Raw genomic sequence first — 22,491 nt, forward strand, 5'->3', positions numbered from 1 at the left:
CATAAGTGACAATTACATTTCAGTGACAGATTGACCCAAAAATTCCCACAGACCAACGCTGCAATCCTGTTAGACGCAGACACTATCTATCTATCTATCTATCTATCTATCTATCTATCTATCTATCTATCATCTATCTAATTTACAAAACATATAAAAAGTGTTATGAATGTTTACAAAAAGAATTAGAGATTAATATATCTCATTAACCTCTTAAACAAAACAAAAAATGCATATAAAACTAAATAACTTCTCACGTACCCTTAATATCTGATCTCAAATCTAATTATAATTAGTAATACTCATTTTTCCGTATACAAATGTCCTCGTTTCCACAAAGTATTTAACAAAGAATTATCTATGTCCATATTTCAAATATTGCTAAAATGAAATACACTCATCCCTCCATATTTGCGGATTTGATATTTGCAGATTTGATTATTCACGGATTTGGTTGATATGTTCTCTCTCGGAATATCTAGATCCTCCAGTGCAACTCTATGGTCAACTTTAACTAAAAGTCGCACTGAAAGACCTAGAGATTCCTGGAGAGAATGCTCTACTAGGCCTTGTAGCTCCTCCAGTGCAGTTCTATGGTCAGTGTCTGTTGGACGTTGACCACAGAGTTGCACTGGAGGACCTAGAGATTCCTAGGGAGGTGTCCTCTCAGGTAAAAACATTGTGTTTTTGTTATTTGTGGGATCTTATGCCCCTAACAAGTGTATTCATATATTCATCCATGACCTGCACATTTATTGCTTGTTCTTACAATATAACAGAATTGGGGCCCATTCCTTTTCTATTAATTCAATATCATTGTGATTTAAGCGGCCGGTTAATTTATCCATTTCAGACATTTCATATCACTCCAACCTCCCATTGGTATGGATAGCTGGTCTTTGGCTAGATCGAAGGCTAAGACGTTTACACAGTCTTTGTGAAGACTACTGGAAGATGCAGAGGCTTTCCTTTGGCGTTGTTGCTCAAAATACTAACCTGGCTTCTCTTGTTTGTTTTATTTCTCCGTTTCCTTTTTTTGCCCTCTGCATTTAGAAATGCCGGGAAGTCCACGCAACCAGTTTACCTTTAGACCTCTCCCACCGCCTCCGCCGCCACCTCACGCATGCACCTGCAGCCGGAAGCCACTTTCAACAACCGACTCTCTCCAAGGAAGGTCTATGACCACCCGCAGCCAACCGAGCCCAGCTGCTCCACCTCCACCAACTAGTACCCAGGACTCCGTGCATCTCCATAACAGCTGGGTCCTCAACAGCAATATACCACTGGAGACAAGGTCAGTGTTTTAAAAAATACACCTTCTTTTTGTACATGTTCATAAATAGCATGGGATGTGGAGAAGCGACAAAGTCTCAGGATGTTGCAATAAAGAAAAAAGGAGATGATTTTATTCTCAGAAACAGCCCAATGCACTTCGGTCTGGAAATACTTTTATGACCTTCTTCTTCGGGGGAAATCGCACCTTTTAAAATCAGAAACTCTATTTGAAACATGTTCATAAATTGAACAGGATGTGGAAAAGAGACAAAGTCTCAGGGTGTTGAAAGTAGAAGATGATTTTTATTCTTTAAAATAGCCCAATGCGTTTTTGGCCTGGAAATGGTTTTCCAGGGGATTACGACTTCAAAATCAAAATTTGTTGCCAGGCCTAACTCTTTTTAGAATTGATTTTAAAGTGAGACTCTCCTGGAGGAGACCATAAAAATGTTTCCAGGCTGAAACACATTGAACTATGTTCAAAGAGGGGAAGGGTCATCTCTTTTTTCAACGCCTTGAGACTACATCTCTTTTCTGCATTGCATCTATTAGGTATTACCAGTGCGCTTTGCTTTTCATAAACTGGATGCAACCTAAGCAAAGGAATCCTGTAGCACCTTTGAGACTAACTGAAGGAAAGATGTTTTGTAGCGTAAGCTTTTGTAGACTCAGTCCGCTTCTTCAAAAGTAGTGTAAGCTTTTATAGACATCACTGAGTCTATGGATTCTTATGCTACAAACTTCTTTCTCTCAATCTCAAAGTCAGATACTAACTACTAAATAAATAACAGGAAAAGAAAATGAATGACTAAATAAAGAAGAGACACTTAATAAACAAGGATTCAGCATGGTCCAATTTGCTTCTCTTTTAAAATTCAACATAAATTGGTTGAACAGTTCAGAGGTGATGGGAAACCATGGCAAATTAACCAGCTTGAACTTGCATTTCTGATACTTTCTCCTTCCTCCTCCCTGAGCCAGAGGAGACGGCCAAAAAGCTTTCAGATTCTCTTTGATACAAACTATGGTTTCCCCTGGTGCACAAACATTGAGGACTAAGATTTATTTAAATCATGAAAGAGGAGAGGATTACAGAGGGATTAAACAAGTTTAGTCTTGCTCCAAGAATATTAAGGAATGTACATGGTTCTCTTACACATGTACACCTATTTTATCTTCATTCCTTATGCAAGAGGCTAAGCCAAGAAAAAGTTAATAGTCTAAGCTTTAGGCCTCAGTAGAGGACCTGAACCTGGACCTCCCTAATCCTAGTCCAACACTTTGGAGTAGAGTTTTGCAACTGTGGTGAATGTGGTGGATACAGAAAGTCCACATAACCATTTTTTGGCCAAAACTGAAACTGGAATAGACCTCTAGTTTGCACCTCCAGTGTGTGTGTGTGTGTGTGTGTGTGTATTTACAGGGGGCTAGTGGTTTAGTGATATAGAACATATACTGGTTCTTCAAAAGCACTAATTTAAAAAAAACTTGTAGGAGAGGCTGGGAGCACAAATATCTCCAGAGGTACATATAGAGAAGCAGTGTGGTTTAATGGTTTGAGCATTAGACTTTGGAGTTTATCTCATTGTAAAAAAACACAACTTACTTCCTCTGAATTGAAGCCTCTTCCGGGATGAAGCTGGGTTCTATCACATGTATTTTGCTGTCGATATCACCTCCAAGCTGCATCCCACCTAAAATCTGGCTAGAATCCGCCCTCAATTGGCCAATGTGCATAGTAATTAAGCTCTCGGCTTTGCAAATCGGCCATCTGAGGTCCATCTGAGTGCGGATTGTAGCCGGGTTTTAGGTGGGATGCAACTGGGAGGTGGCAGCAGTAGCAAATGTGTGTAATAGAACCTAGATTCATCCCAGAAGAGACTTCAATTTGGAGGAGGTAAGTTGCATTTTTTAACAATGAGATAAACTCCTATGACTCTATAAGCCAGGTTTTGGGTCCCCGCTCAGCATGGAAACTCACTGTGGGACCTCGAACAAGTCACACTTTCACAGCATCAGAGGAAGGCAACAGCAAACCTCTTCCAAAGAAATCTTGGCAAGAAAACCCCACGATTTAGGTTTGCCCCCAGCTTTAGACTTGCTGTAATTTGGAAAATACTTGAAGGCACATAACACAACATCTGCATGTAGCCCTTGGACCATAATTCACAGGGACTGTGCAAATCCTGCCTACGCAACAGAGCTACTTTACACATTATGTTGCTTCTGCATGAGGCATAGGGCAGGCCATAGGAAAGTGTGTCGTTCCAGCTGTTATTAGACTGCACCTCCCATGATCCTTAACCATCATAGGCAATGGAAGACAATGATGGTTTGGGATAAACTCTTCCTCCAATTACGTCCAAGAAATGATCTGATGAGAGACAGAAAATCACTGGGTCACATATCAGTCACTCTTTCCCTTTCCAAAGCTACATGGAAATATATAGCAAGAGGAGCTCTTACACAATCAGACACATTTAGTAGCAGCTGTATTACTGTTCTAAATCTTTCTTGTATAATACTACTGAAATCTACCTAATAGTCATAAGCCGATTTTTATTTATTTTTTATTTGGAACATTTGTAATCTCAAAGTAGATTTAGAGGCATTAATTTATGTTCCACTATAATAACTAGATATAATTCAGAATGCACATGTTGAGTGCTTACAGCCAGCAAAATCTCATTCTAATTCTTCAGTTGCACCAGTTTGTAGCAACTAGCTTTAGCAGGACTGAGGGATCAGAACAGGACCATTCATCCCACAACTGGAGATATAAATAGATAGATGGACGGATAGGCAGAGTGATAATACTTATTTAATAAATCTCAGATTGTTCAAGGTGACTTTCAGACATCAAGTCAAACAGTCATCATCATTATTCAATTTGTTGATATAGCAGCATCTATGCGGGAAAACCATTCAGCAGAGGACATTTTGAGGTTTAACAACTGCCTTGGTGCAATGCTGTGTTGATGCCTGAACGCACCATTAACTCTCCATGCCGGCTGACTTCCTCCTGAATAAGGGAGGAGATGGAAATGAGAAGCAGTTGTCTACCTGGCCATTCAACCATCTTTATTCAAATAGCTGTAAACAGAATGGGCCGAATGTGGCCCGAAGGCACCAATGGAAGGGGAAAGGAATGAGTCTTAGAGAACACTGTTTGCATTCTGGGGACCTTATCACACGAGGCACTTACTGCACTGGAATCGTGGCCCAAGCACTTCAGAAGCACGGAGGTGGGATTGCCGGTTGCACTTCTGAAGCATCCCTGAAGCGTGTCCTGCTCTTTTCCCATTGACAAATCGTTCACAGAGCAGCCATTTCTGTAATAACGGGGTCTTCCGTTATGCAAAAAATGGCTGCCCCATGAACGTTTTGACAACGGAAGAATAGCAAAATGCCTTAATGACGTTTGAGAAGCGTGAGTAGCGATCCCACCTCCGTGCTTCTGAAACGTTTGGGCCACAATTCCAGCACAGTAAGTGCCTCATGTGATAAGGTCCTATGTGTTCCTATTCATCTACCCTACCACCATAACCCCTCCATGTTAATATTTTGGTAGCACTGGGGGTGGTCTGCATGTGGACCACTGACAAACTACCTGGTGGCAGACGTGTCCCACTAAATCTGTTTTTGTGGCCCCTGACATCTTCAGTTTCTCATTGCTGCATTTTTGTGGCTGCAAGGAAGGGTAAACAGCTTCGCTTGGAAGGCTTCAGGAGCAACAAAAATCCATATATTTATTGAATTGCAATGGATGATCGTCACATCCTCTAGTCTTGTATGGTTCGTCAAGTGTTATTTGAGTAGCTGAGCAAGGAACCACAAGGTGGTGAATGAGTGGGCATAAAGAGTCCTTCCAGCAGGCCTGGGGAACCTGTGCTCCTCCACTTAGTCTTCCATTTCCAACATCCTTAGTTATTCTTGCCCATTGTGAGGCAAGGTGGCAGTTGTAGTTCAACATTTGGATGGCTATAGATGCCCCATTCTTACCTTAGATTCCTGGCTTAAAGTGTTCATTCTCTTTGCTGGCTTAAAGTGTTCATCTAATTTGATCTCCCATTACTCCTCCAAGGAATCTTAGATGACTTACAGGTTTCTCTCCCACAACCATCCTACAACAACCCTGGAAGACTGAATACACTGAAAGATCATAACTGGCCCAAGTCCATACTCATACTCTTACTCAAGCATGAGTAGAGGCTTGAATCTGCATCCCCACCTTTCAGTCCTAGTCCCACCTCCATTCTGCTTTGGCTCTTGGTGTAGAGCAGAGGTTCTCAACTTTTGATCCTCCAGCTGTTTTGAACTTCAGCACCCAGAAGCCTTTGCCAGCATGGCCAATGATGAAGGAATCTGGGAGATGAAGTCAAAAACATCTGGAGGACCATAGGTTGAGAACCGCTGGTGGAGAGGAATGGAGAGGGCATGAAATAACTCAATTACCCATCAAGCCTGGCTGGAATGGCCAGAGGGTAGGGATGTTGGCAGTTGCAGTTCAGTAGCATCTGGAGAGCCACAGGATTCTCATCTCTGTTCTGGAAAAACAGATGTGGTCGAAGGAGTTACCTAAGCAGGAAGATAAGAAAGAAAGAAAGAAGAGAGAGAGAGAGAGAGAGAGACAGAGAGAGAGAGAAAGAAAGAAAGAAAGAAAGAAAGAAAGAAAGAAAGAAAGAAAGCTCTTGCTAACTAGGAAATATGAAGACAGTTATCAGGCAGATATGACACTGAAGTTAATGAATCATTTCTCCCGAGTTCGTTTTTGTCTTCTTTATTATTCAGAAACCAAAAAAAAAAAAAAAAAGGAGAAAAGTAACACTGCTTCATTTTTCAATTCTTTTTATCCCTATATCTGTTATTCTGACATTCTTGTACATGTCATTTTCTGTCTTATTAAACACCAACTAACCTCACATGGGGCACATAATGTTGTTTAAAAAAAGGCATGCCAAGGCTTAAATTTCAGTTTGATAACTCCTCTCCTGATTTTTCATTGGGCCCTATAGGCCCCTATAGGAAGGGGGGAAAGTGAGAGTATTTCAAATGCCTCCGCTACATTTAAAATAATAGGTATTACTCCAGTTTAGTAAATGGTAAGATTTGTCAGCCGCCACAATGAATCAGTTTTAACGTCTCCAGTCAATTCTGTGCATGAACTGTCCTTCTTTGCTAGAACAGTTTACCATTCTTCAACTATCAAGCCATAACACTGCGCATTTTTCTCTGGGGACAGTATATAAAAAGCAGACTTATTTTTTAATCTGTAGGTGTTTTCATGGCTTGCTCCCTTTGTAACTCAGCATACGCCGCAAATAATTCCCCCAATTGTGAATGATGGAGGTTTGTTAGTAATCTGCAGTTGTGGTAGTGTCATTATTCAACAAAGGAAGAATAAAAACTGAAGTTCTGAGCATAAGTACTTGGAAGGAAGGCTAGAAACAAAGGAACTTGCTCCCAATTAATACAGTCAAACTGAAGAGGAATGCCATGGAAGCAAAATGGCATTGTATGATGGAATGGGAGGCAATTGCAAAACTCTCAGTTATCTGCATAGACTTAGGAACTTCCATTTAGTGAAAGAGACACATCACTGGAAATGAATGATCACTGGGTGAAATCCAGATTTTAGGCTGCGCTTGGTGAGTCACCAGCTGTGCATCTGATGTGAACGATTTTGTTCCCAGATTAGAAATGTACCTCTTGGCTCTTTTTAGTCTTGAAGGAAGCAACAAGTAGCAACAAGCCCCTTCAGGGTGTAAAAGGAGAAATTCCAGGGGACTCATGACGAACAGCTGGGAAGCTGCTGTTACTATCCTCCAGCATTTGCTACCTGAGACAGTTGTTTCACTCTTTCTTTCTAATGCCCTGCAGATAAACCCTGGCTTCCCTCTTTCAGGATTCCTTTCATGCGGTGCTTGGGCATCTATATCTGTTTATTCACGCCAAAGGAGAAAGGGGAGAAAACAGGACTTTGAGCTCCATGGGAATCCTTTCATGTCCCAGCGTTGCTGCAGACGAAAGCTAACTTTCTTCTCCCCCCGGTTATCCTATCTTTTTAAAAATCATTTTCTAATTTTATCAGTTTCCGTGAAATCTTTGAGCGTCTTCTTTTAATGGGTTGCTGCTGATTTCACTAGTTAGGATTCAAACACACCAAGCTGTGCTTAGACAAAAACCTCTGAACTTCAATTTCTTGCAGAAAGAGAGCCATGATTTCTGAAATTGATAAGAACGCTTTAATGTGTCCGTAATGCCTTTGCTAGCAGTATTGTACGTAGACAACCCAGATGCGTGGTCATCCAATTTAGGAGGGTCTAGTCACCATCCAACAAGGATTTTCATATACCCAGTAGTTTGAGAATAGCTTATATTGTTTTGAGAATGGAATACTTAGACTTTACCGACCAGCCATTTGTAGTACATTATTGCCTGCATCTACAAGCCATGGTTTTATGTTAGACATGTATAGTCACAACTGTTGAAGTTCAAATAAACCATTGAATTAAACCATTGTTTGTTTGTTTGTTTGGGTGGGTTTGGGCACAACTACAGCTCTGATTTCTACAATCTACATTATCATTATGTGTGAACCTGGCCATTGTCAGTAATGCATGTACGTTTCATTAACATTTTAGGTTTTATATAAATGATGCATACACTTACTTAATTGCATGCTGACGTCTCAGCTTTAAAGATATAAATCAAACTGATTCCAGATCTTCATGTTTTGTTGAGCTATTATAATAATATTCCACTCCCTGTTTGAACTTTTACCATTCATCTACGAACTTTAACATTCGTTTGTAATTACTGCTAGCTATTGATTTCAATAGCTTTAATACCAGATTTTAGTCCAGTATTGCAAAAATCAAACTATTTATGTTGTTTAAAAATCCAATCGGCCTCCTGTTTTTACAAGGAGAGCAGGGGATTAAACAGTTTTGCCATCTTTTATACAGAATCTGTTGGAGAATTTTAAAAAATGTGAATGGGAAACAAAGATGAATAAGAATTTATTATATCCTTTTTCCTTATTCCACATTGTGGTCCTGATCCTGATCCCACAGAAGTCAGTGGGGGATTTGCTGGCCCTCGGCTGTGGAAATGCCTTCCACCAGGAATCAGGAGGACCATGTCTCTTCCCTCGTGCCAAGCGAAATGTAAGAGCCTCTAGTATTTTGTTGGTTTTGGGGGCTATGTGGCCATGTTCTAGAAGACTTTATTCCTGATGTTTCGCCAGCATCTGTGGCTGGCATCTTCAGAGAATGCTAAAGACTCAGTAGCAGGGGTTCCTTTCTCTCTCCCCTCCTTTCCCCCCTTTCTTCTTTTTATTCTTCTTTTTCTTTTCTTTTTCTTTTCTTTCTTTTTGCAATTTTATATAATGGCCTGAGAATTCTGCTCACCAGCTTGAAATCAGAAGGGAAAGTTGTACAGTGTGATGGCAAAATATGTTGGAACATGGCCTATGATGTGATCTTAGTGGTGGCAAAATATGTTGGCACATGGTCTGTGATGTGGTCTTAGTGACTGCTTTGTGTGATTTTGGCCCGGTACAGATGGGCTGAAAGTGCCGTCCTCGGGCCAAAATTAGGATTTGGGAGCATGCAGCAACCACACACTCCTGAACCCTAATATGGAACAGTGACACCATCATGGCAGCCTCCGGTCCACACAGGGGTCGCCATGATGACACAAGCATTGTGCAGTGTCCGGACATCGCTGGCAGGAAGTGTCATCATGACGGCGCCCTTTCCTGTTTGCGGCACTGCAAAAAAGAAGCCGCTCTAGGAAGCTTGTTTTTGGCAGCACATCAGTGCTGTAGCGTGCGGCTCGGGACAAAGATGGGCAACGCAGAACTGCCCATCTGTCGAGCCCCTTTGTTAACACCTTATAAGAATAGTGATAAGAATGTTAAATCAATGAAGCATACAGCCATAGTGCTTAAGAGTTGCGTCTATTGAACCTTAAAGTCAACAAGAGTCTTTCAATCAACTGTGTTGTCTGTCTAAGATATTTAACCCCCCCCTCCTTTGGAACATTCAATAAAACAGGGTTAAGAACCCCAAAATTTATAATCACAAGTTATTATAGCCTAAATTAGAACATTAAATTGCCAAGTATCTACTGACTGGTAGTCTCATATGGCTCCTGAATCAGGAGCCATATGAGGATTGGGAATCATGTTCGGTTATCCAATGCATGTTTTTGTTATTGGTTGTTATGGAAAGACAAAGCTACGTAGTAGCTCTTTCTCTTTCCATAGGCAACCAGGAAAAGGTCCCAGTGGCAGGCGCATATCTGACCTGAAGAACTATGGCCACTGTCATGGTGCTACAGTCATGAAAAGTATCAAACAAGATAGCCTTTTCTTAACTTCCAGTGTATCAGTAGTCCCCTTTATTTTTGCTCCTTTATCCACTTTTCTTTAAACAAGTTCCTAAAGTCACGTAAACAAGGCCACATGTAATATCACACTTTTATGGCCTTCACAGCAGAATCCTTTGTATGTCTACTTGAAGGACATCACGCTATGTTCCCTGCGGCTTCATTTCTGGGGAACTGTGGATAGGATTTTAATCATAAATGAGCTGGAACTTTATCTGTGGGATAGACATCCAAATAAATATGTTAGGATTATAGTAGAAATCATTACCTTTAGCACATAGTGTTCTTTCTGATCTGGAATCAGTTTGAACTGTCGGCCGTAGGAGAGGATTTGAACTAAAATAAAGCAGTGGATACCCATGGTTTTGTTCTGAATTTTTCCTGTGAAGCATATTGCTGTGAAATATATCAAAGCAACAACAACAAAACTAATTATATAAAGCAGCCAAAAATGAAAAGATTAAATTATTAAATTAAATGAGTGGGACTGTTAGATACTTGAACATTAAAACTGTAGTTACCAGAGATTGTACTTGCTTTTGCATGGAAAAGCTATGCTCCACCATTGATCTTTGCAGACCATGTGTCTTAGTTTGGAAAGAGCAGAAAGGAATGCAGTGATTCATATATATATTCTGCATATTCTCAGAAACTCTCAACAAGTTCACATTAACAATTCTCCACTGAATCAAGTTCTTTGTGGTTCTCACCTTATTGCTGCATTTGCAATGGATCTTTGGCCCTGCATTGCATGCATACCTATAAGTGAATTTGTACATTTCATTTCAATACATTTTTTAAATATGAATGTACAAAAGAAACAGCAAAATTCCTTCATATTCAAAACTAAAAACATTTGAAGATGAAAGAAAACGAACAGGACTTTGAATGCTTACTTTTAAAAAGCTCTAGGTTTGAATCTCTATATAGTCAACCATATTAATGCTGAATTAGAATTGCCACCTCCTTTTATTCTCAGAGAGGCTTCTCATGTTCAAAAGCTAAATGGTAAGAATAGCATTTTATTCCCGATGCCAACATTTTCTATCCATACTCTATTTGGCTGGTGGGGGATGAGAAAGAATTTAGTTTCAGTTCCTTTTCCAAAAGAATATAAGCCAAATTTGTGAATGCCTGCATATTGAAGATGGTAAAAAGTCAAACTCAGAAATGCCTGCCCTCAAGGGTATACGGCAATACACATCCATATGTATGTGTACATTTTGGCCTGAATCCTGTTGACAGTACCAACATGCATAGGCCCCCTGGAATTTAAATACATTGACTCAACATTCAATGGGAGTACTTCATTTGAGATTACCAATAACAGATGTTGTTAAATCGCATGCCCCATCACTCCTCACCATTGTCTATTGTGGCTAGGATTGCTGGGACTCGTAGTCCAATATCATCTGGAGAACTACATCATTCCCATCTCTCGCTAGCAGCATTCAGAGGATTTTGGATATTGCTGACAATGTGCTGTGGTTACTACAGGCGTTTACATCTGTAGTCTCTTTTAGACATTCGAAACCAATTCTGGCAAACAGCTATGGATGAGACTTGAGCAGGCAGCTGGCAGGACTTCTGTGGAAAGTCCAAAGCTGCTTTGAGAATCTACTTATTGCCATCCAAAGGATTAGGATCAGGCTGCAACTGGGTTCAGTTGTGTTTTGCAGGAATCTAAGAAGGAATTTCACATGCAATTACACAGAGCACTATGATTTATATTTTCTTTCTCTGCTAGCGTTTCAGCGGAGAAATTTGTTTGGAAGTGTCATTTTTAAATCTAGCACCACTAAGCTTTCAGAAAAGTATATCCATTTTGGGTGCACATTTAAAAACTCGTCATGGGAAATGATAGTACAAAATGAACAAGCAGCGTTCTTGTTGTCAAAGGCCTATCTGTCTGGGGATTCAGCCTTGGAATTGCATGGCTACTAATGCAACATTTTGAAAATGAGGGGAAAATGGCACATGATTTGCAATATTGCTGGTCAGCTGCATGCTTCTGCCTTCGAATCGCCTGTGGACTTATACCAACCCCATGAATTTAATAAGGTTTTCTTGGGCAAGGGATACTCAAAATGTGGTTTGCCATTTCCTTCCTCTGAAATATAGCCTACAGCACCCACTACACTTAGAATCAGAATTGGAAGGGACCTCATGGGCCACTAAGTGCAATCCCCTGATAAGTACAGGATCTCCAGCTATAGCATCCCCAACAGGCAGATGTCCAGCCTCTTTCTGAAGATGACCATTGAAGGAGACCATACAATCTCTCTAGGCAATTGGTTCCATTGCCAAACCGCTCTTGCTTTCAAGAAGTTCCTTTTAATGTTCAATTGGAATCCACCCTCTGCACCTCCATTTTGCGGCAGCAGAGAACTGTACTTCCCCTTCCTCTCTGTGGTCTCTTTTCCAAATGCTAACCAGGTCAGATTTTAAAATCTAAGGGATCTTCCTTCTTTTTATTATGAAAAGTACACTGTTTGGGCCCAGTGTGTGTTTATGGAGTAACACACAATGAAGCCAAAAAGGGGCATTCTGCATTTCCAGGGTGTCATCCTAAATGTAATTGCATGGAGTTAAGATTCATTGTCTACAATGGGATTTATTTCTGAATAAATATGTATAGACATGTATTGTTGGGCTGCAATGCTGCACATGTTCACCTGGTTGTAAGCCTCACTGGGACTAATGCCCAAGAGTAGAACTAACATTCAAGTCCACATCTAAGATTGTGTTGCTAATAATAGTATTGACTGCATCCGTATTATGCATCTGTACAGCATAATCCTTGGGCTTTTACAACATGGCTGTCTTTTCCCCCCTTAGGCACTTCTTGTTTAAACATGGATCCGGTTCATCCGCTATCTTCAGTGCAGCCAGTCAGAACTATCCTTTAACCTCCAACACGGTTTACTCACCACCTCCTCGGCCGCTTCCTAGAAGTACTTTTTCTAGACCAGCTTTCTCTTTCAACAAACCTTACCGATGTTGCAACTGGAAATGTACTGCCTTGAGTGCAACCGCTATTACAATTGCGCTGGCATTGTTGCTTGCCTATGTCATTGGTAAGTGTTCTTGAGCTGTGTTTTTGTTTTTCTTGCCTTGTTTTGTCTATGTGGTAAATTCTGGGTGATGCTGCATCCTTTTGAATGTGACCATTTCTTGTGATGGCAGAGGGACATTAGCTTGTGACCATTTCTTGTGACGGTATTTGCAAGACCATCTTGTGCAGATTTGCTGAAAGGTAGTTTCTGTTGAGTTCAGCGAGGTTTAATTCCAGATTAAGGTTGTCAAGAAGGGTATGATTATAGCACTTTGGCTTGAATTGTCATGCCAATATCCTATAGAATATTAGGATTTGCAGTGTAGAAACGTATATTTAGAATTGTCAACCAGAAAGCAGTAGTGCCCTTCAAACCCCAGGATTGTTTAGGATGTTGCCATGGCTGTTAGAGTGAAATCCTAGTGCTAGGTTTGTGTAGTATGAAAGGGACCCAAATGAAAACATGAGAGGAGTATTGTTGTTCTTGTTGTGTGCCTTCAAGTTATTTCTGACATATGGTGACCCTAAGGCAAAACTATCAGGGAACCACCTCTGTGCTTTCCTTGCCTAAGAAAATGCTATGAAATGTATAGGGTTGCCATAAGCTGGCAGGTGATTTGAAGGCGCGCACACACATACCACTGATAGCTCTCTTCAGGGACAAACTATGCCATTGATAATCTATGCCACTATGGCACCAAAGACCTCCCCCAGCCCTGTTCTAGCCTCCTTTAGCTTCCTCTTCCTTTCATTTCTGGAAGTGAAAAAGAGACTCTGTTCTAAACAATGTCAGGTCCCTTTGGTGCGGGAAGACACTGGGCACTACAGAGATCTGACATTGTGATCATTGGCAAAGCATTGGTCCCCCAAGCCCTGGAATTTGCCCACCTTTGTCTTACATAGAAGATAAGAATCTTATTTACAAAGCAGTTTTCTCTCTTCTGATGAACAGAATTGCGTCTATGGGAGGGGAGCCACAGTTGCGTATTAGAGTAAGATTTTTAAGAGTCAGGACACGGAACATTGTAAAGGATCCTTGAAGATAATCTAGTTCAATCCAATCCCATAACCGAGACAGGATTTGTTGTTCCTAAACCAAATCTTTATCCAAGCCCTTCATAAAAGGATCCAAGAGAAGTAATTCTCCGTCTTCCCCGAGCACCTTGCTCTGTTTGGATAACTCCTCCTTTGGTTAAGATGTTTTATCTGATCTAAAATTACTTCTCTGTAGCTTAAATCCCTTTTGTGTGTCTGTCTTGTAATAAGAGAGAAATTTATCTCTTTTGTGGAAATCTTTTCAAGTATCGCCCATGCTTTGAATCTAACAGCATCTTTAAAATGTGACTTGGCTGCTAGAATAAATAAGGGCATGCCCAGCTAAAGCATGGGGAGCTGATGTAATCCTGTTAGAGCTGTGTTTTAATTAAATGCATCTTAGTTAATCATATGAGTTTCAATGACTTGATTGTATCAGCATACAATTTGGGTATTAGCGCAACAGTTAACTCTGAAAAGAAAGGCATAGTTTCCAGCCTTGAGATTGGGGTGACTGGTTCAAAGCAAAGGCCGACCCAGTGTGGGACCGTCATGGGGATCGACGAGAAAGGAATGTAAACTCAAACTGCCACTTTCCTAATGCTCTTTCACAATATGAATCTATAATGTGTGCCTATACTTGGAGTACTAGTCACTGCACTTTAGAAAGAACGTTGGACAGTTGTGAGAGGTGAAGAAAAGGACAACCAGAATGACCAAGGGGCTGAAGCAGTTCCTTTGTCAGGAAAGGTTACAGCGTTTGAGTATCTTAAACTTATAAAAAGTTTACATGTTGATGATAAAGGTTACTTCTGCGACCCAATAGTCCTCCTTCTCAGCTCCCGGAAATAATGGACCCTGAAAATTCACTGTTGCTTTTGCACTCCTTCAGATCCTCTCCATCATTTGAAACCAAACGTTCTCAGTTAACCTACTGCTCAACCTTTGATTCTGTTTCTTTTTCATATTACACACTGAAGTGGCCTTTCAGTAGTCACTGCAATGGTGGACATAGGCCTGGTACAGATGGGCAAAAAGCACCATCTTGCGGATGGGGTAAGGGCTGAGCATCCCCACGCTCACAGCCCTCCCCACGCTGCCCGGGCACCATCTTGGTGTGCACCCGTTCAGACGGTGCACACCATGATGAAGTCCCTTTGGTGCAGCGCCCAAACAGTGCTGCACCAAAGGGGCATGATCAAGCCACCTGGCAGCAGCTATGGCACCACTACGTAGGCAAAAAAAGGAGCTGGAAAAACCGGCTACTTTTTGTGGTCTGTGAAGGCTGGATCTATGGCATGGCATGCGTTTGCCACAGCACTGATTCGGGGCAGAAAGGGGTGGTGTCTTGCCAACCCTTCCTGCCCGTTTGTACAGGGCCTAAGTTTAGCTAAGGCTCTAGGAAATGCTATGTTTCAGAGGAAATCCTATATGATTCTAACACTTGTATAAAACTTTGACTTTAGGTTGTTGTTGTTAAAAGAATTATTTAGTGGCCCAAATGATATAAAAATATTCACCCACACAATGCATTACTTTATGTCAGCCATCAATATATAGGGGCTCATGTACATCTCAAGGATCGTGGATTGCGCCTCTGCACATCCAGTTGACAGTGAGTACCAACTTCTGTTCATTCTATGGATGGTACAGTGGAGCAATCCACAGTCCTTTGGGTTGTACTCAAGGCCCTATATAGTGTACTCTCTTTTAAGTACAGTTGCCCCTCCTTTTTCACCGAGGCACACGCCATGGGCACATGCCCCATACATTCTCCCTCTGTTCATCCCTCGCTCATAAGCAAGGCATGCAAGTCTGAAGACTGCGAGAATGGAGGGAGGACTGTACAACTTGCAGGGCTCACCTTCCAAAGGCAGCTTCTGCAGCACTGAATTGTTGATCTTGTAGTGCTTTATCTTACAGCCTTGTCATCTAATGAAGTGTTTTAAATCTATGTTCTTGTTGCAGCAATTGCTCTAATTGAATGTGCCCAAACATGGAGAGGCCTAGGAGTGTTCTTGAAGTCACAACACATAAATGTGCATGCCTTAATCCATTTTGAAAGCCTCTCCAGATAAGCCTTGGCTCCTAATGTTCATGCACCGAATGCCACCAACATGACCTCTGCACATCTCAATTGTTTGTTCTGTTTGCATAAATCCATGCTTTTCTGCCCATCTCAAGCTATTCTCTTCCATCTTCTCTGTTAAATATGCTGTTTGTTAGCTTTGCTTGAAAACAAACAGGACGGGGGGTGAGATTATGACAGGGAGATAGGATATGCAGAGCTACTTTGCCTAAAGTTATATTCCCTGGTGACTTTTCTTCAACTAAAGAAACTTTGATATGGTTATGAATGCCAGGGAAACAACTGGGAATAAACTGATCCAACTTTTTCTTTTATTTTGGGACCTCTTCTTACTAATAGGACTTTTCCCATTCATTTGGGACACATTGTCTCGATTCATATATGCTTCTTTGATTCCCCCCCTTTCTCCTCTTTCTTCTTCAATACATAGATCTGCTGGTAGGGAGTCTCTTGCATTTCCGCCAAGATTCATATTTTGCTTAGCGCCAAACTTTGCAGAACACAAGTTGACAAGCTGTGCTTACACAGAAGGTAGATAAGAATAAATTCAATTTAATCATTGGCTTGGTAGCAGATGGTGGGTTAATCCAGTTTACAAAATGTAATCTCCACACATGCGCACACACATACACACACACCACCAAAAATGATGCACAGTGTTTAAGATCGCTTTTCCAAATATGAACACAAATGGAAAGATAAATAATCTGTTATTAAGATATGATAGGTCCCCCCACCCCAAATTTCTTTAAAATACTGCAATTGCAGTTATTTATTCCAGTTGCACAGTTCTGGTGCCTTGCCTCCAGTTGCATAAACCTGTCAAGTGAAAAGCAAAAGCAACCCAATAGCGTTCAAAAATGGGAAGTAGAATTTAGGAACCCCACCAAGTTTTCCATTGCTTCTGAAGTAAAGGCATTATGGAAGATGAAGCACCAAGCAGATTCTGCCCCTTCGCCATCTCCTTTGAGGTTGGTGGCTCTTTGAGAATACCTTTGCCTAGGTCCCTTTCCTGGTTTCATTGACATGAAGGCCTAAGGCCCTTTTACACTATGCAATTATAGCACTATGATTTCTCTTTGAGTCCTGTCCAATGGAATCCTGGGATTTGCAGTTTAGGGAGGAGTGTTTTACATTTTAAACCAGAGAACTCCAGTGCTTCACCAAACTACAAGTCTCAGGTCATGGCAGTTAAAGTGAAATCATTGTGCTATAATTGTATAGGATGGACAACCTTTATAAGTCGAACAATATTTGCAGTATTACAGTTCTGAAGCCCAGGAGGTTGGAGTGATGGCCATTTGTTTTTGTGTGTCCTCAAGTTGTTTCCGACTTATGGTGACCCTAAGGCAAACCTAATTTTAGGGTTTTCTTGACAAGATTTGTTCAGAGGAGGTTTGCTATTTCCTTCCTCTGAGAGTATGTGACTTGCTCAAGGTCACCCAGTGGGTTTCATGGCACAGCTGGAATTGAACTCAGGTCCTAAGGGTCATGGTCCAAAACTCAAACCACTACACCACACTGCCTCTACTTCCCCCTTATCGTCTCGGATCCATTAACCCATAATTCTGTAAAGGCTATGTACATGAATCACTTTCCTCATCTCTGTCTCATGTTATTCTGACAGAATGGCTTGAACATGTTTGGAGAACGCGGCAGATGTTTGGAGTTAAGCTGCATTGGATAAATGGCTTTGTTGTATGCCAATATATTCTGAGTAATCTAAAATGAATATCCGCAGCAAAACTTTGAATTAAACATCTCTCGGGGCTCTGTGAGTTGCAAACGGAAGCAAATACATAACCATGCCTTATCTGCAGCCATTTAAAAGAAAGTTGGCAGTTTCTGCTCTGGTTCTGAATTTTCAATCAGTTAATACAGGCCAAAAGTCCGCAGACAATTTTGCCTGCTTAAACCAGGGCTAGGATTTATAGCTCCAAAGCTTTCGAAAAGAGGTTGATTCCTGACCCTTCCCTTACGGCTGGTTTTCACCTCAGCTCCCTTGATGCCATCTGTTTGTTTCCTATAAGCAGACCATCGTATTTAAAGGATGCTTGCGAATTCTCTCATCCTTCGAGAGTATCTCGCAACATATGGAAATACCCTATCAAGAAAACAGACAACCGCCACAAGATTTGATGCTTTGGGGGAACATTTGTGTGAAACAAAATCATAAATCTTCAGGGGGGGTCCATTAACCTGGGCTGAACAAAGATAATGGTTTCATGGCACAGACATTTCAACGCTATCCAAGCCCCATTGTCATGAGGGCACCCATGACCCATTCATCACATCCCTCTGTTTCCCACACTGGTCTCACCTGAAGGCTATGGCTTCTATTGCCTTTGTCCACCAACGATCATCCTTAAAAATGCACTTGCCACTTCATTTCCATGCACATTTTGAATTTAAATTGACATGTTCATGCACTAATGACATATATAGGTCTATCCCTGGGCTTTCAACTCGACCAAACGCATCTGAGGATGTCGACTTACATCTAGGAAAGCTCATGCTACCAACTTCATTCTTCCAGTTTGTCTCAAAGGTATATATGCCATATACCAATGGCATATGTGGGTCTGTCCTTGGCTTTCCACTCCACCAAATGCATCTCTACAAAAGCTCATGCTGCCAACTTCTTTCTTTCAGTTAATCTCAAAGGTGCTGCGAGATCTCTTTTCATACTGATTTTACAGAGTAACGCACCTATATCTTTGAATTCTGTCCCTTTAACAGTTGTGTACAAGAGGGCACTTCAGCAGTTATTGCTTATCATGCTACCAGCATCTACTGACATTCGTTCTTTTACACAACCATTAAAGGGACAGGAGCCCTGTCCCTAGATTCACCTGGCAATCTTATTTCTTACTCTGCCAGTCCAACTGCTCTGTTTTCCATGAGTTTAGTCTTTGCAGTAACTGGGTTACATTTTCCAGCAGGACTATATGCTTATGAATTATTCCTGTTGCCATGCAAAGTATTTTGGGGGTGATTTGGACTTGAAGATAGGCAGCGAAGAGTCATTCACCTTAAGTACCTGTTTCTGATAAACATGACAGCTGTCAAGAACTATTTGTTGATAAGGATAGAAATGGATACCTGCAATTTTGTACTTGTCTTGGCAAGATAGCTGTGGAGACGGTCTAAGCTCTGAAGGTACTGCTACCCCACTAAAACCAGAAAGGTTAAGCACCTTACCTCCACTCCTACCCACAATATATTAAATGCAAATCATACCAACCTTGGTTCTGCAGTTTGCGTAGGAGAAACAGCTTCTGGGCTTTAAAGATAGATGGTTGAGTTAATAGATATAGTTACACGCACAACTACAGTGTTTAAACTTTCCAAGCAGGTTCTCACTTATAAAGCCATTGTGTACTTTGAATAGTAAGCAATTTTTGGTTAATTGCTGGGAAAATTCATCATCCAGCATTGGCTGATCGCCAAACGGAAATGTGGAAACTAATTAAACATTTAGTTTTAAGGTGAAATTAGCATACTTAGAATTTCAGTTTATCCCAAACATAGGCATGCAATAATTGGCTTCTGCAAAAGATGCCTTGCTACCTTCTTTTTTCATGTAATGAAGCTGGGCATAAATTAATTGCTGTTCTTTTCTTTTTCTTTCTCTCGTTCCCTCCCTCTCTCTCTCTCTTTCTCTCACCTTCCCTCTCTTTCCAACAGCAGTGCATTTGTTTGGCCTCACTTGGCAACTACAGCCTGTTGAAGGGCAGCTTTATGAGAACGGACTTAGTAAGGGGAGCAAGGGCACAGAGGCCCTGGACACAACTTACTCACCAATTGGAGGGAAAGTTTCCGATAAAACAGAAAGGAAAGGTACCGCTCCCTTTTGCGCATGTGCGTTATTCTTTCCTGGGAGAAACAAAGAGGTGTTCGGTGGGGGGAAAGCATGCTTACATTTTGCCATTTTGTTTATTTGCCATTGTTTTGGAGTTAAATCCCACAATCCTCATGGCTGGCGTTAGCATGAGAAGTGGTGAGGCAGTTGCTTCAGGCTACAGACCTCCCCACACACAGAGTCATGCACATTGCTTCACTACTCTCTTTGATGCTGCAGTACCACCCTAAAAGGGCTTGTTCTGTTTTCCAGAGCAACCAGTATTGCTGCTTTGCATTGCTGGTTGGGAGCCACTACCACCCTGAACAAACACACATAGGCCCTGCACAGACTGGTGAAAACCGCTGGCCTGTGGGCAGAGTCATGGCGTAGCGTTCGCATGCTCAATGGCATGACCCTATTGCTAGGGTGCCATTTTGGCATGCACCCGATTACACGCCATGCACCATGATGATGCCACTGTGGCACAGCGCCCAAATGGGCACACCACCATACCTATCATGCCCCTTCCAGGGAGCTGCTTTGGGCAGCTTCCTTTTGCTCCCTCCGAGGCGTGGATCAATGCCTCTGTGTGCAGTTGCTGCGGCACCAATCAGAGGCGAAAAGGGGTGGCAGTATGCCACCTGTCCATATAGCCACATAGACACACACTGCGGCAGATCAGCCAAGCTCCCAGTCACATTGGAGAAGGAAGAGGCAAGGAGCAGCGTTGGCTCCTCAATCTCTCATCCTTGGCAGCAGGAGGAAAGGAGCATAGCAGGGGCAGCCACAGTTTCAGCATCTGCACACTGCCAAAGGAGGAGGAGGAGAAAGTTGTGATATGGAACCCACTCAACTTTGTGAATATCTGTTGGAAAAATTAGAATTTGGAAACAATCTGGCCATGGCACAGATGGTTTCCCTGGTCACCTCTCCCGCAAGACCCCCGCAAATAAGAAATTCATGAAATATCTCAACACCATGCAAAGATTCCCTGCTTCTGCCATTGTGTTCCTTGGCCTTCCCTCTTCCATGATGATGTGGAAAGTCCTCCTGCAATGGTCACTCATCTCCTCCACTGTTGAGGATGTGGCTGCTTGTTCGGTTGCCTGTGTTATTGTGCACAACAGCAATTTGCTGTCCATATCAAATGGCAGGACAGGTTGAGCTGCCCCCAACCATGATAGGGGGTGATATTTTTAAGCCAAAACAGCTAGAAAGACAAAGGTTTCCCACTCCTAGTTTATTACATGGGAGCACTATACTTTCCTCTTTCTTTCTGTTTTTCTGTGTCATTTTAAACAGAAATCTTCTCTTTTTGTGCCCCCCCCCCCCCCCCGAAAATGCTACATCCTAATTTGAATGTTCAACCTCTCTTGCGATTATGCTTCTATGAAGTGGAGAGTCGGATATCCAAACCGACCTCATCTCCATTATCACAGGCTGCATCTTCCTTGCAGAATTAATACAGTTTAATGTCACTTTAACTGCCATGGCTCAATTCTGTTTGTAGCTTGTTATGCCACCAGAGCTCTGACAAGGAAGCTCACAAAACTATAAATCCCAGAATCCCATACCATTGAGCCATGGCAGTTAAAGTGTGTCAAATGGCATTATTTCTGCAGTGCAGATGCAGCCACCGTCTCACTGAACCTGTATCCCCATCATCCATGACTTGTTGTTGGGGGACGTCTAAACTGGGAAGCATGCTGCGCACGTGCGGACATCCCACAGTGTCTAGGCGCCATGAAAATCTCTCAGTTGCGACCTGGCAACCTTTCTCCAAATCCCATTTCTTACCTTGTTTGTTGTGAGATTCTGTTTTCCTTCTCCCACTGTGTGCACTTATTTCTATCATTTACATAATGTAGGCATATCCCCCATTACTGAAGCATGCTTCATGTGTCTTATCATATGCAGTTTTGCCTGTTTGCTGGGCTTTTGTAATCACTTGGAACATAATACTTGAAGAGGGTTTAATCTTAATGAGTTCTTCTTCTTGTTGTTGTTGTTATTGCTATGTCTCTTCAGGTTGACTCTCACTTATAACAATCCTATCCTATGGTTTTCCTGGCAAGATTTATTCAGAGGTTTACCATTGCCTTCCTCATAGTCTGAAGAGTTTGACTTGCGCATGGTCACCCAATGGGTTTCCACAGCTGAGCAAGGTCTCCTGGAGTCCTAGTCCAACACTCAAACCACTTAGACCATGCTCGTTCTCAAGATTTATGCAAAGGCAGTTTGCAATTTCTTTCCTCTGAGAATGATGAAATGTGACTTGCCCAAGACTATCCAGTTTAACTAGCTGAGTAGGGATTTGAACTCTGGCTTCCCAGAGTCCTCAAACTGACACTCAAACCACTACACTGTGCTGCTACTCTTAATGAATATTCAACTCAAGGCATGTTTAATTGCTGACACTTCTGTGACCTCTTTGGTGATGTCTTGTGTGCATTTGCATGTTTATGCATTCATTTTATGTACATTTTTTCAACGTTTCCATTATACATTTTGCAATACACAACCTGATTGTAACAGCCAGGTATTTAGTCTCTCTTTTACATATTCATTCCATCATGGTGCAAAGATGAGTGTTCTTTACTCTAAGCCTACATTTGCCTGTAATGTCAGCGTAGCTTGGGAAGCATTTGCAGAGCAAAATCAGAGCCAAGGAGGTGCTTAACACTTTTTCTGGCTGCCAGGTTTACCCTCTAAGTTGCTTCTAATTCTCTTTTAATCAGGTTCCAAGGAAAACCAGTGTGGTGTGGTGAGAAAACCAGCACAGTGTAGCGGTTTGGGTAT

At 41.7% G+C, this 22,491-nt stretch overlaps 1 protein-coding gene across 10 annotated transcripts in view; it reads left to right on the top strand.

Annotated features, from left to right (window-relative positions):
* The window catches only part of LOC149308809 (teneurin-1), a 293,986-nt gene that overhangs the window by 143,336 nt on the left and 128,159 nt on the right, over positions 1–22,491 (top strand). For 4 of the 10 annotated variants that reach the window (XM_089536504.1, XM_089536512.1, XM_089536509.1 and 1 more), the window contains exons 4-7: positions 1,054–1,294; positions 8,352–8,444; positions 12,508–12,746; positions 19,536–19,688. In XM_089536504.1, the coding sequence (XP_089392630.1) occupies positions 1,054–1,294; positions 8,352–8,444; positions 12,508–12,746; positions 19,536–19,688 (726 nt within the window). The remainder of the gene's footprint in view (positions 1–1,053; positions 1,295–8,351; positions 8,445–12,507; positions 12,747–19,535; positions 19,689–22,491) is intronic. The other 6 variants (XM_089536507.1, XM_089536508.1, XM_089536511.1 and 3 more) reach the window with 3 other exon arrangements.

The sequence above is a fragment of the Sceloporus occidentalis genome, unplaced genomic scaffold (assembly GCF_023333645.1).
Source record: "Sceloporus occidentalis isolate IW3139 unplaced genomic scaffold, rSceOcc1.0.p SCAF_8, whole genome shotgun sequence".
NCBI lineage: Eukaryota > Metazoa > Chordata > Lepidosauria > Squamata > Phrynosomatidae > Sceloporus > Sceloporus occidentalis.